Below are 14,665 nucleotides of genomic sequence, written 5' to 3'. Positions count from 1 at the left end.
ACAGATACTCCCATAGCAAGGATTTAGAAGCTACCTCCCAGGAACCAAGGACAAAGGCCAGCCAAATTCTCCATTATATAATATTTTACTCTCTAGCAATATTGCTTGATGTTCTGTACTAGGTGAATAATTTACTTTTGTGGTTCTCATTATTTAGAAGAAAAAACTTAGGTCAAGTCTGAATACATTGATATTTCTCCCTCCAACCAGTTCCCTCTAACCAGTTCCATTGCTTAGAAGCATCTCTAAGTAGATAATATAGTATTTAAAGAATGAACTATAATAATTTAAACTCAATATGGAATAAAAATCTATGTTCTCTCTCCTTACATGCCCATTATCTTAAGTTCGTCTCTCATCCTCATTATCTGTGCCCATTTTCCAGGAATCTAAACCTTTAAATGTTCGTGGTTAATTTCCCAAAGCATGATCAGATGGTAAGACCAGTCTTTCTTTCTCTTTGTAGTCTTTAAAAGAGATTTTGTTAGGTGTCAAAAGAGCTTATTAGAACTTGATCTATTTCAATCCTACATTTAACACAAAAGTAGGGAGCTCCCTGTTTAATCCAGGACTGTGATGGGTTTAGAATTAAGGCAAAATACATTTTATCCTCACTAGCACTGTATTAAGAGGTAGTTAATACACACTTCAAGAATGGAGTGACATTGATGGCCCTCATTTTATTGCATTGTCTCTTGCCTTCATCTCCCAATATCTCAGTGCCTTTAGAATCTTGCCAGGTTATCCTGGGATTCTCCAAGTTACCTCCTGGGAGCTCCTGAACAGCTCTTGTATACTATACTATTCTGATATTGTCTTTCTCTGCCACACTACCAGTTTTGATAGTACTTGTCATAAATTTGCTCATGTCCCTGCCCAAGGTTGCATCTCCTAGAGCATCCAACATTAGTTTTCAGGGTACCATAGCCCCTAGAGTCTTCTGTTCTGGGCTCCATCACCTGAGTATCATAAAGGTTTTGGGGGGGCACCTGGGTGCTCAGTGGGTTAAGCCTCTGCCTTCAGCTCAAGTCATGATCTCAGGGATTGAGCCCATTGGGCCCCCTGCTCAGCGGGAAGCCTGCTTCTCCCTCTCTCTCTGCCAGCCTCTCTGCCTACTTGTGATCTCTCTCTCTCTGTATCTAATAAATAAAATCTTTTTAAAAAATAAGCTTTTTGTCTCCTACTTCTCTGCTCCTTTGGTTCACAAATGAAAACATTCCCTTTAGCTTCTGCTTTGGCTCAAACTAGGACCACTGCTACCTAAAGATACATGTAGAATTCTTTTAGTACTCTAGCTCTCCTAATTTCTAACTTTTTACCTTTTGACTTGGTTTTGTTTTGATTTGATTTCTTTTTAAGATTTTATTTATTTTTTAGAGAGGGAGCACGCATGGGCTTGGGGAGGGGCAGAGGAAGACAGAGAAAAGCAGGGTCCCCCCCTCTAAGCCACACAACCCTTAAATCATGACCTGAGCCAAAATCAAGAGTCAGACACTTCTCCAACTAAGCCACCCAAGCACCCCCGGCATTATTAGGTTTCTTAAGCACTGTACCACGCAGTGATAAAAAGTCAGATCTGGAATGGTTGTGAAAGGCATTTGACCTGTTCTATAGCTGAACTGCACCTGAACTATCTCATTTAAATCATTCCCATTACACTGACCTCGGTTACAGAATTATAGAAACCCTAATTCTTGTAGTCTACAGACTTCTGAAGAACTGTGCCTAAATGGTCCTGGATGTAGGTGTCAGCTGTAATGAGCGTCTCCTTAGAGACTCATTCCAAGATTTATCTGCACCCCCGGTTCTCCCCAACCCCTACAGCCATCTCAACTTCCTGACTTTCATCAAGTAGTGTTCTGGGTAAAATAGAAAAGGTATTTATTAGATATGAATTCCCTCAGTTTCCTGCCACATTCCGTTCAGTTTCTCAAGACAATGAATACTTTTAAGGTCTATGTCTTCTATTTGTGCTTCTGACCCCACTTTTTTTTTTTTTTTTCCATTTCTTTCCACTTCAGATTTTCCTTCTTATTCTTACTCTCTTTTCTTCTTAAACCTCTCACCTCTGTCTCTCTCCTTTCTCTTCTGGCTTCTCTTTGGCCTACACACTTTACATGCTGACAGTCTTGCATTAACTTTGTATCTTGTGCCAACTTTGTTGACAAATCTGGTAGACTTTTTGTCCCTCCACCTCCCTACTCATCTCTTTAAGGGTTTGTTGTGCCCTGGGTATTCTATGCTAAGCCTACTTCTTGTCTGTCTTGGTTGCTCCTTACCAGTTTCATTTATGTTGATAATTCAGGGCTTCATCCATACAATTATTCTGCCCAAATAAATAACATCAGCCCTGCCTTTTCTCCTTAGCTCCAGGTCATTCGACATCCTGTTAGATCCCTCTACCTAAATGTCCCGAAGTTACCTTAAACTTACTGTGTTCATTACTGAAATCATTGTTCTTCACTAAATCTTTTTTTTTTTCTCCCCTCAGATATTTCCTATGTCGTAGGTAGCAAGCACCACCTACACCTTCATTGTGTTGTGTCATAACTATTTCAGTTATCACAATCCTAACCTTTTCCTTGACCGCTCCTATAACTAGTTGGCTTCCCCCAGGTAGTTGCTTTCTGTCATATCTCTTTATTTCTAGAGGCAGTATATATAGGGAGTGGCTAATAGTACGGGCCCTGGAACCAGAGTATCTGAATTCAAATTCTAACTCTGCCACTCAGTAGTCTTACAACCTTGGGCAAGCTGATGAGTCTTTCTCTGCCTCACTTTCCTCATTTGTAGAATTGGGATAATAAGAGTACCAACCTGATAGGGTTATTATGAGGATTAAATTAATTAATACAGGGAAAGCTTTGAGAATAGTGCTTTGTGAATAATAATAGGTATATCAGAGTTTCCTGTTAATATTACTGATTTCGAAGTACATATCACTGTCTGTAATTGTCTTGTTGATTTTTTTCCCCTGCTGTAGAATGCAAGCGTCTTAACTAAAGGGGTCCTGTCTGCCTGGTTCACTGCTATATCCTTAGTAGTTAGAGCAGTGCTATTAGCACATAGTACCTAACCAAAAGATTAGAATGAATGAATGAAATCTTTTTTTTTCCCTTTCAGCTCAGTCCTTTGTCTACGCTCTAGTCACTTTACACCACAGTTTTTATAACAGTTTACCTGTTAGAACAGAGTCCATCTACAATTGTAAAAAATAATTCTCCATGGCTTCTCTTCAAATTCCCGTTATTCAGGCTCTCTATCCCTCATGAGATCAAGAGTAAACTTCTAATCTTAACTTCAAATATATCCACCCTTTGATGCTATTTTCCTGTTGTTGGTTTTTAGAACATGTTTTAATGAAAAATGTCAGGACCAAAAAAAAGGAGCATTCTAGCAAACATTCATTACTTACTACTCAAAATTAGCAATGCTGACCTTTTGTTATATTTGCTACAAGTCTTTTTTTTTTTTAAGAAATAGAATAATAATAAAGACATTGATTAAAGTCCCTTTTCTGTCTCACCTGAAACCTTTTCCTTTCCCTCCCCAGAGATAATTGTGTGAAATAGATTTGTACCTTTACCATCAATGCTTGTGTGGTTTTTAAATATTTGTGTAAGTTGCATTGTATTGTAGTCATAATTCTGCTTTTCCATTAAACATTCTAACGTTCTTTTGGAGACTAGTATTGATACAGCTTTAGTTCGTTCATTTTAATCATTTATCATACTGTGCAGTAGGAGTTTACTACTGTTCTCATACTTCAAAAAAGAAAAAAATCAGTGCCGGTGTTGGTAAACATTTGGTCTTTCCCATTCTTTGCTTTTAAATAAAACAATTACAGTGGATATTTTTGTGACTATTTTGTAGATGGAGAAGTAGAAGTGCTGGGCTATAGCATAAGAGGAATTTAAACCTCTTTTGAGATCACAGATTATTTACTAAAGTGAACTCATAATGGTGAGAGTTCCCATTCCCTATGCCATCTCCACTTCTGGGTATCATCAGATTTGTTTGTTTGTTTTGTACTCTCTTTCCTTTATTTTTTTTTTTTTAAGATTTTATTTATTTGACAGACAGAGATTATGAGTAGGCAGAGAGGCAGGCAGAGAGAGAGGAGGAAGCAGGCTCCCCACCGAGCAGAAAGCCTGATGCGGGGCTCAATCCCAGGACCCTGAGATCATGACCTGAGCTGAAAGCAGAGGCTTAACCCACTGAGCCACTCAGGTGCCCCCTCTCTTTCCTTTAAATGGGCTTCTTTTTCCTATCTTCCCCATTTCTCCATTGAGAAAGCAACATGTTCCTATAAGATCTTACCTCTGTGTATCACTTCTTCTCTAAATGTAATTTGTTTCATACTCTTATGGAACTCAACTAATAAGTTATTTGTGCCTATTCTTCAACTTACTAAGTTTTTTACCCTCTCTAAATATCATATTAAAATTATTTTATGTATTTGTTGATAAATGTCATTGCTAACCCTCTCTCTCGGGTTTCACCAATTCCCATTAGGTCAAGGTAATTCTTTCTTTTTTACTCTTATAAAACATAGCTAATACTGCAGCTTCTTGCTTTCTGTGGTTCCTTGTTAGATTTCTGGTTGATAGTAACTGTTTATAAATCACATAGACATTTAGCATTTTGAAATATTGATGCCTGTATTCTTCTTCAAGTAACTGACTCTGAGAATGTGAATTTTCATTCTTTCTAAATACAGGATAAACCATTTTCCTTGTCTTTCTCACCAGAGGCCCATGACCAATAGGTTGTGTTGATTGCTAACCCTTAAGAATCTGGGGACCCCTGGGTGGCTCAGTTGGTTAAGCGGCTGCCTTCGGCTCAGGTCATGATCTCAGAGTCCTGGGATGGAGTCCCACATCGGGCTCCTTGCTCAGCAGGAAGCCTGCTTCTCCCTCTGCCTCTGCCTGCCACTCTATCTGCCTGTGCTCACTCTCTCTCTCTCTCTCTCTCTCTCTCTGACAAATTAATAATAATAAAAAAAAAATCTTAAAAAAAAAAAAGAGAAGAATCTGGTGTGTGTTGGTCTTCTGCAACTTGGTTTATGTTATAAATGCTGGTGCCTGATTACATGTTTTGCTCTGAGGGAAGAAGTAAGCACTGTGTTCATCTAATGAAATGACATTGAATAACCAGGTAGTCAAAAGGGGAAAAAAATGCAGTGTGCTTTGCCAAACTCTGTTTCAGATAACTTCAGTAATATAATTCTTTTTTTCTCAATATTCATGTGCAGAGTACTTAGTTTTTACCTGTAGGAGCCAGAGTTTTTCCTCATAACCAAATTGAGTTTTTGATGTTTTGTTAACCTAGAGTAAACTGATTTTCTTCTTGTGGAAGTAGACTATTTATTTTTGTAAATAAATGTAGAACCAAACATTAGACCCCAGGCATAATAAAGTGTTCCTTTGAATTAGCAGTATTGTTTTTTTGTTGCTGAAAATAGTGTCTGAAATTTTCACTAAAGAAACTAAACATTCATGAATTGCATATACTAGTCTGTCTTTTCAAATATTGATCCCAATTCTGTCTTGCTTTGTTTCTTTGAGGAAGGTACTTAAGTATTCATATTCATCATTTGTAAACCACTAGGCTTCACAATGTTCCTTAGCCACAAACTGAATCCTTACTACCAACCAGGTTTACTTCATTTGATACTGATGATTACAAGAGATAGGGAGGTTAAGAGAAACTCGATGGTATGCAGCAGTTCTGATATTTCAGTAGTGATTAGCTTTATTGACAACTAATAAGTTAACAGTGCTGTCTTGCTGTGCAGCAGAGAACAATACATAGCTCCTATCCCTGTGAAAAGGCGAAGTTTGCTTTTTGTAATGAATATGATGCTAAGGGATTTAGTACATGTTATAAAAACTCTTTAGGGGTACCTGGGTGGCTCAGTTGATTAAGTGTCTGCCTTCGGCTCAGGTCATGATCACAGGGTACTGGGATCCAGGCCCACGCTGGGCTCTCTGCTCAGCAGGGAGCCGGCTTCTTTCTCTCTCCCTTTCTGCCTGCCACTCCCTCTGCTTGTTCGTGCACACTCTTTCTTCTCTCTCTCTCTCTCTCTCTGTCAAATAAATAAATCGTTTTAAAACGAAGAAAGAAATCTTGAAATAAAGATGTTCTCTAAATACATATTGCCCCTCCTCTTTGTATGTAGGAATGATAGAGCATTGTGGGTAAGAGCCTGGAGTGGGACACCCGTCTGCCCTGTTTCATGTCCTTGTCCCCACACTGAGTAGCTGTGTGACCTTGGACAAAATCACTTAATTTCTCTGTGCCTTAATTTCCTAATCTGTAAAACAGGGGTGATAACAGGACCTACTTAGAATTGTTGTAAGTTCTAAATTTATTAATTATGAAAGGTAGTAGAATACCTGGCATGTGGTAAGCTATATACCAGTTATTAATTTTTGGTGGTAATTATTTGTGTTTCTTTTGTAGATTGCCTATTCCCCATTTCTCTCTTTTTTCCTCTTGACTTATAAAAGTTTTTTTACTTTAGATACTTTGACCCTTTCAGTTGGAAATAGATTTTATCATTTGCCTTTTAATCTCTGTTTTGTCAAACAGAAATATTAAAACTTTATTGTAAGTTTTATTAATATTTCTTTGGTAGCTTCTAGATTTTTATGTCATGCTTGGTAAGGGCTCTCCCTCCAAGTAATTATAAAAATATTTTTTATAGGTGTGCTTGGGTGGCTCAGTGGGTTAAAGCCTCTGCCTTCGGCTCAGGTCATGGTCCCGGGGTCATTGGATCGAGGCCTGAATCAGACTCTCTGCTCAGCGCAGAGTCTGCTTCCCCTTCTCTGTCTGCCTGCCTCTTTGCCTACTTGTGATCTCTCTCTCTGTCAAATAAATAAATTTTAAAATCTAAATATATATTTATATATATATTATATATATTATATTATTATATATATTATATATTATATATATATATAAAATGTATTTCTTATATTTCCTTGTACTTTTATAGTTTCTTCTTTTAGGTTATGATCTTTAATTTTATCTTTGATTCCCTTTTGCTTGTAGTGCCAGGTGGGTGCCAATTTTTTTGTGCATGTGGTTCTGAAGATTTTATTATATATTCAGGCATTTATCTTTTGTTGGCTACCTGGTGGCACAGAAATTATATATAATCAAATCTCTGACTTGTTCCTAGTAACATGTTAGCAGTTGCAAGAATGTTTATTCAAAGTTGAATGTGAATTTTGAGCACATATATCCATCTCTTTTAAGTTGAAATAGATTGAGACAGTTTTTTAAAAGATTTCATTTGTTTATTTGAGAGAGGGGCAGAGGGAGAGGGAGAAGTAAACTCCCTACTAAGCAGGGAGCCTGACATGGGGCTTGATCCCAGGACCCTGAGATGATGATCTGAGCCAAAAACAGACGCTTATCTGACTGAGCCACCCAGGTGCCCTGAGACAATTTTTAAATATCACCAACTCACATGTGTGCACTTAATAAATATCAACATTTTGCTGACTTTCTCTAAGTTGCCTTTCTGCTGTAGTAACTTACTAAATTTATATACGTTTTTAAATCACTTTCACTTACTGTATAACGATTTATGACATTAGGGTGGTGCATTTTATTGACTCCTAATTGTTATGGCAGCAACACCATATGCCATCCCTATTTTGTAGCTTCCCATACTTGACCCCCACATGCCCATAGAGCCTTAAGTAACTCCAGAAGTATAGGTATTATGCCAAGATAAAAAAGTTTTTGTTTTAGTGAGTACCCAAAAAGCTAAATAATCTCCTTTATTGGAAGATGTGCAGAGGAAAACATTTTTATTTAAAATATTCAGGGGCGCCTGGATGGCCCAGTCATTAAGTGTCTCAGCTCAGGTCATGATCCCAGGGTCCTGGGATCAAACCCTGCATCAGGCTCCCTGCTTGGTAGGGAGCCTGCTTCTCCCTCTCCCACTCTTCCTGCTGTGTTCCCTCTATCACTATGTCTCTGTCAAAAAAAAAAAATCTTTATAAATAAATAAATAAATTGAGCAGGCATCCAGTCTTGGGCCATCTCAGTGCCTCAGCTGGTTAAGCATTAGACTCTTGGTTTCAGCTCAGGTCGTAATCTCATCGCTCAAAGGATCAAGCCCTGCGTGGGGCACCTTGCTCAGCACAGAGTCTGCTTGAAGATTCTCTCCCTTTGCCTCTACCCCCACTCACTCTCTCTCCTTCTCAAATGAATAAATAAATCTTTTTTTAAAAATTGTCTTCCCAATAAGTTTATGAGCTAAATGTTCCTTTTCCTCATTCATTATGGCTCAGAAAGGTTAAATGATTTCCTAAGTCATAACTGGTAGAGCTGAGTTTTAAACTTTGATAAAATGGCAATGCACTTGATCCTTACCTCTTTCCCAGGAAATAATAACTGGTCATTTTGGTTCAGAAACATTTATTTCTTTAGTTTGTCAATGTGGAATACTGACAAGTATTGGTTATCACATTGGTTGTGTGACTTTGGGCAGGTCATTGGACTTCTTAGTGCTGATAGCTTGCATGGTAAATTGTAAGATTCAACTAAGTGGTTCCAAAGGTTCAGTGGGGGTTCCTCAGAACTGAGTGTTTGCCTCTTTACATTGTGCCTCATCTTCATTACCCCTTGCAGCTATTGACTTTTTTAGTTCTTTTTTTTTTTTAAGATTTTATTTATTTATTTGACAGAGAGAAATCACAAGTAGGCAGAGAGGCAGGCAGAGAGAGAGGAGGAAGCAGGCTCCCTGCTGAGCAGAAAGCCCGATGTGGGGCTCGAACCCAGGACCTGGGATCATGACCTGAGCCGAAGGCAGCGGCTTAACCCACTGAGCCACCCAGGCGCCCCTTTTTAGTTCTTTTTAATTATTATTTATTTAAAGATTTTGAGAGAGAGTGTGTGTGCAGGGGAAGGGGCAGAGGGAGAGGAAGAGAGAATCTCAAGCAGGCTCCACTCAGCGTGGAGCCTGACGCAGGGCTCCATCTCACAAGATGGAGATCATGGCCCCAGCCAAAACTAAGGGTCAGACACTTAACTGACTGAGCCATATAGGCACCCCCTTTTATTTTCTTATATAGATTATAGCCTTGCTTCACAATTTCAAACTTAAAGGATTTATGATTGAATCACAGGTCACTTTACTAAAAACAAACAAAACCACAATAATTTGGGTGCTTAGTGGGTGCTGCCATCTTGTGTCTACCATTTTACGAGAGAAAAAGTTAAAAATTAGAAAAATTATATTGAATTATTTTTTGGTTTTGTTTTTTTGTAAAAATTTTTAAAAAGAACAGTTATTTGATTTAGGGGCCTAGCAACCTCGGCGAAATAGAGAAGACAATGTCAGAAAACAACTTGGGCATTCCTTGATTCCTCCTTTCTGTCATCTCTTAGTGAAATTGAGACATGAAAACTGATGTGAATCTATATCAGGGTTCTAAATTAATTATATTTTAAAATAGTTTTTGAAGAGCTAGTATAAGATGTGAATGGCTCTGTGATGCATGGTTGACAATATTATTATCTCTTCGTGCTTACACTGTACTATTTTCAATTGTTTCACCTTTAAACTGTACTGTTCTGTTTATTGACAAGAGCACTATCAAAGGAAAATGGAAAAGCTATGTAAGATTTTTAGAGCTGTTTATTTGCTATAATAAAATCCTTTGCACCAGAGAAACATAAAATGAAAGTGACTTTAAAAACAGATGACACTGGGGGCACCTGGGTGGCTCAGTGGGTTAAAGCCTCTGCCTTCGGCTCGGGTCATGATCCCGGGGTCCTGGGATCGAGCCACCACCATCCAGCCACCATCGGGCTCTCTGCTCGGTGGGGAGCCTGCTTCCTCCTCTGTCTCTCTGCCTGCCTCTCTGCCTACTTGTGATCTGTCAAATAAATAAATAAAAATCTTAAAAAAAAAAAAAAACAGATGACACTGAAAGAATTTTAGCATTTCAGATGTCTTTAAAAATAGTGATTCTACCCTTTATAGACATTTGCTTTTTAACAGACCAATGTGGATTTCGTTGAAAATGTTAAATGATTTATTACAACCTTTTCTTCTTTGTACTCTTAAAAATCTAGAGTGTGATCATTACTGAAAATTACAGTCTTCCCGTAAGTCCATAGAGTTGTAGCTCTGGAAGAAAACTCTTCTTGGAGTTAAGCATTCTTGGTCACAATCTTAGGCAAACCTTTTTTCCTTTATCTATAAAATAAACAGTTATCTTCCTTACAACACTGACCACATGCTAAATTCTTATTATATATTAGTTCCCTTGCTTTCTTCTCGTCTCTGCTTTTACTCCTAAATTTTCTAGGTGCCCTGAGTGACTTCAGGCTCACAAAACTAATACATGTCATAACTAAGTATTCTGACTCTTGTTAGGCCAAGAAAATAATAAATTCACCAATAGTAGCATTTTTAATTTCTAAATTACTATATACTGTTCTACTTCTCTTGGCTATTTTGTTAAAAGGTTTCCTTTTGTTTTAATTTTAGGCCACTGAAAGGTATGATATATTTGATCCACAACAGTCCATTTCAGCCCAGGAATCTACAGTGGTGACAAGGACATGGGACTCCTCCTACCAGATTCCAGATGGTTCAATACACTTGACATCCTGGCTGACAACTGTGAAAAAGAACCTTGGATTACTTTATTTTATTTTTGTGGGACACCGCAATCCCAGTTCCATAGGATACTTCAGGTAATCTGTTTTAACACTTGAGAGAAAAACATATCCCTTTTTATTTCAGAATCTTAATATAAAAAGCAAGGAACCAGAGTATTTTAAGAAATGCCCTACCTTTTAGTAACCTTATTGTGTTGAGAATGAGCCAATTAAGTCTGGTATAGAATATATTTAATGAAGATTTAAATTCCGTTTAGTCCGTCTGTGACTTTAGAATCTATATCTCCCTCTTTTTTTTGTTTTTTACCCTTTTCAGGTTGTCAAAAATCCATTTTATGGATTTCTGAAATTTGTGTTTAGATATTCTTTTCTTCATTTATTTAGATATTTAATTGTAATTATGTTAAGTGATACATTGTGGCAATCATTTGACAGTATATGCATCTATCAAATCATTATGTCATGCACCTTAAACTTACACATTGTTGTATGTCAGTTATATCTCAAGCTAGAAAAAAATTAAAGTTGTTGACATCAAGTTCTCCTTTTTTTTTTTTTTTTAAGATTTTATTTTATTTATTTGACAGAGAGAGAGAGAGAGAGAGATGACAAGTAGGCAGAGAGGCAGGCAGAGAGAGAGGAGGAAGCAGGCTCCCCGCCGAGCAGGGATCCCGATGCAGGGCTCGATCCCAAGACCCTGGGATCATGACCCGAGCTGAAGGCAGAGGCTTAACCCACTGAGCCACCCAGGTGTCCCTCAAGTTCTCCTTTTTAACATCACATTTCTTACAGGATGTAAATTGACACCTGTCCCTCATATATTCTTATCTGATATATCCAGTATAAGGTTCCCAGTGTTTTCTTAACCTCACTGAAGATAGGAAATATATTGGCATCCTATGGATTTGATTTCCTGAGTGTCTGGTAATACCGTGTTGTTAGGCACTGAATCACATTAGTCAGGAGAGTTTTCAGTGCTTGATTGCTAAAGTGGACTATTAATGCACAACCCACCTATGTTTTGTATACCATGTTGCTGTTTTTTTTTTTTTTTTTTAAATTTTTTCCTTTTGGAATTGAAGGAAAATTCAAGAAATTTAGAACTTTAGGAACCTAAATGAAGGCTATAATAGGAATACATTTTTCTTACAGGATGATACTCCTGTCATCCTTTTAGAAAAAAAGATTTCTCATGTCATCTTAAGTATGTATTTTTTATAACTCTACAACCATTACGTTTCACTTTCATATGGCTCACTCCTTTAATGTTTCTTAAGACCCTTTAAAAGAGATAATGTGCAGGTGCCTACGTGGCTAAATTAGTTAAGTGTCTGCCTTTTTCATGATCCCAGGATCCTGAGATTGAACCTGGCATTGGGCTCCCTGCTCAGTGGGGTATCTGCTTCTCCCTCTCCCTCTGCCTGCTGCTTCCCCTGCTTGTGCTCTCTCTCTCTCTATCAAATAAATAAATAAAAATCTTTTAAAAAGAAAAAGGGTGATATGTGCACCGGAATTACCTCATATCCTTATTATAGCTCTTAGCTTGTTGTATTATGCTTTTTTTAGATTTGTGTATTTCTGCCACTAAGCTCTATACTCTTTGAAAGCAGGAAACTTGCTTCTACCTATGTAAACTCAACGTTGTTCCTGGACCATAGAGGGCGCTTAGTCAATATTGTATAGTAGGCGAATTTAAGAAATGTTTCAAACTGAATTTAATTTTTTTTCCTCTCTTGCTAAGGCTTCAAGTTCCCTGTAGAATTCTAAAGTAACCTTTGCTGATGAGGATGTCTGATACTGTTACTGTAAAAAATGAAACTGAAACAATGAAGGATTTGGAGGCAGAAGTGAAAGATACAACCAGAGTTGAAAATCTTATCAAATCAGAAAACTATGGGAACATTTTGGCAGAGAAGAATGAACGTTGTATTGACAACAATATTGATTTTCAGGTAAACAGGATTTTCTCTTTGGCTACAAATACTAAATACTCAAGATGTAGTTATACTCTTCATACCAAACGCACTTTCAGAATTGTAAAAGGGTAAATTGACCCTTTGGGACATTTTGACCAGCTGGTTTTCAGTGTTCTGGAATAGCTTGTTGAGTGTAGCTCTTTGAATTGCTTATATCTTTAATTTGTTTTGTATTTACTTGTAATGTAATTGTTTTTATTCGTATGTGGCCAATATGTTTTTTATTGGCTTTCTACTTTTTCATACCACTCTGCACCTGTTAGTGTCGTGAGAGTACAGAATCTAACCTAAGAGCCCTTAAAGGAGAGCAGAATAAGCAAGGTTGAAAAAACTAGTTCTCTCGGTAAAAACAATCCTCCAGGGAAGCAATCATCCATGACTAAGAAAAGTGGTTGGTGGGGAGAAAAGAAGTCACTTGAGGCTTTTGTCACTACACATATATGATGACAGAATTAACCGTGGAGAAGGCTTTTAATTCCAGGCATAGATGGAAATTGATGAGTTGGTCAACAGATTCAAGACAGGTAAAAAATTATTTCAAGTAGTACATACATTCACTTCTAAGTGTTCCAGATATCTTCCTGCTTTAGAAGACATTAGTGCACAACAAAGGACTAACAATTTTTAAACACCACTTAATTTTTTAATATTTTATGATTTGTGAGTCAGGAAGACAGGATAAGGGCTTGGCTTACTGAATTTTCTACTGCACAGGGATCAAAAGTGGTTTTTGCTGGTATTTAACTGACAGATAGGCTGGCATAGAAGGTCCAGACTGTTTACCCACATATCTGGCACCTTGGTGGGAATGGCAGAAATATAGTCTCAGCTGGAACTGGGAGCACCTACCTATGGCCCCTACAGCATGGGAGACCCAAGGTAGTTATACTTACTGTGTGACAACTCAGGAATCACAAAAACCATGTTCCAAAAGCCAAGCACAGCTACAAGGGTTCTTTTGACCTAGGCTCAGAAGTCTCAGAATGTCTCTTCCTCTTTCTTCTTTCAGTGACACATGTCAATAAAGGTAACCCAGATTCAAGAGAAAGGGAATTACAGCCCGCCTCTTAGTAGGAAAGACCTTTAATCTACCACAAAAACTAACCTTAAAATACTATTTCTAACTCATTTGTTTTAGTTTAGTTCTGTGGATAAAGAATTCTACTTTGGGAGAAAGTATTCTATCATCACTCTTATCACTCTTAATATATCCTGAAGATCTTGAATGCTATATGAGGGCTATTTTTTTTAATAAGTAAAGAAGGTTCTTCTAAAGGTTATATCATTCCTTCATTCAGTCAAAAATTTGGTTTATTCTCTAGTATGTGCCAGAAATGTGTTAGAAAATGAAAGCAACTCACACGGCTATTAAAAAAAAAAAAAGCATTTAGGCCCCACTGATTAAGTATAGTCAAGTGGTAATTACCTAAGAAATTGGGAGAAATAATATACTTTTTCTTGTCACTTTTAGTAATAGCACTTTTTAAAACAAAAAATTGTTAAGCCTGCAATCACTATACTCGGTGATGGCAGTATGCCAGTATCCTGATTGAATCAGAGAAAATCTGCTAAAATTCTCTTGTATTCGTGATTGAATTAGTAGAAGATTTCCTTTTAGTCTCTTTTTTATACCTAATGTTCACTCATCTAGGTCATGCTAATAAACAAGTAATTAATTTGGGTATTACATTTCCTGGTGTGTCTGTTGCGTTACCCTTGGTAATAGGCACAAGAGCATTTTGATGACCACAATTGAATCAAGGCCCCGTAGTTGATATTACAGGAAAATTTCACTCATTCACCAGATGCTTATTGAAAGCCTATTCTATGCCAACGACCTACTATAGTAAGCAAAAATGGACATGGTCTTTGATATCCTATTCCATATAGAATTATGACTGTGAAGATTGGAAAGAGGAACAAAGAGAACATGAGAATTCATTTTATGTTAATCCATTGAATACTATTTTCATAGCTTATTCAAATGTTTATTAAGAATTTACTATGGTGAGAATATTTACTCTGCTTGGAACTTTTTG

At 37.4% G+C, this 14,665-nt stretch overlaps 1 protein-coding gene across 1 annotated transcript in view; it reads left to right on the top strand.

Annotated features, from left to right (window-relative positions):
- The window catches only part of R3HDM1 (R3H domain containing 1), a 206,095-nt gene that overhangs the window by 59,773 nt on the left and 131,657 nt on the right, over nucleotides 1-14,665 (top strand). Inside the window, 2 exon segments of the mRNA XM_047722506.1 lie at nucleotides 10,517-10,725; nucleotides 12,392-12,602. Of these exon segments, the coding sequence (XP_047578462.1) occupies nucleotides 12,432-12,602 (171 nt within the window). The 5' untranslated portion in view covers nucleotides 10,517-10,725; nucleotides 12,392-12,431.

The sequence above is a fragment of the Lutra lutra genome, chromosome 3 (assembly GCF_902655055.1).
Source record: "Lutra lutra chromosome 3, mLutLut1.2, whole genome shotgun sequence".
NCBI lineage: Eukaryota > Metazoa > Chordata > Mammalia > Carnivora > Mustelidae > Lutra > Lutra lutra.
This window is presented reverse-complemented; position numbering and strand designations above follow the sequence as displayed.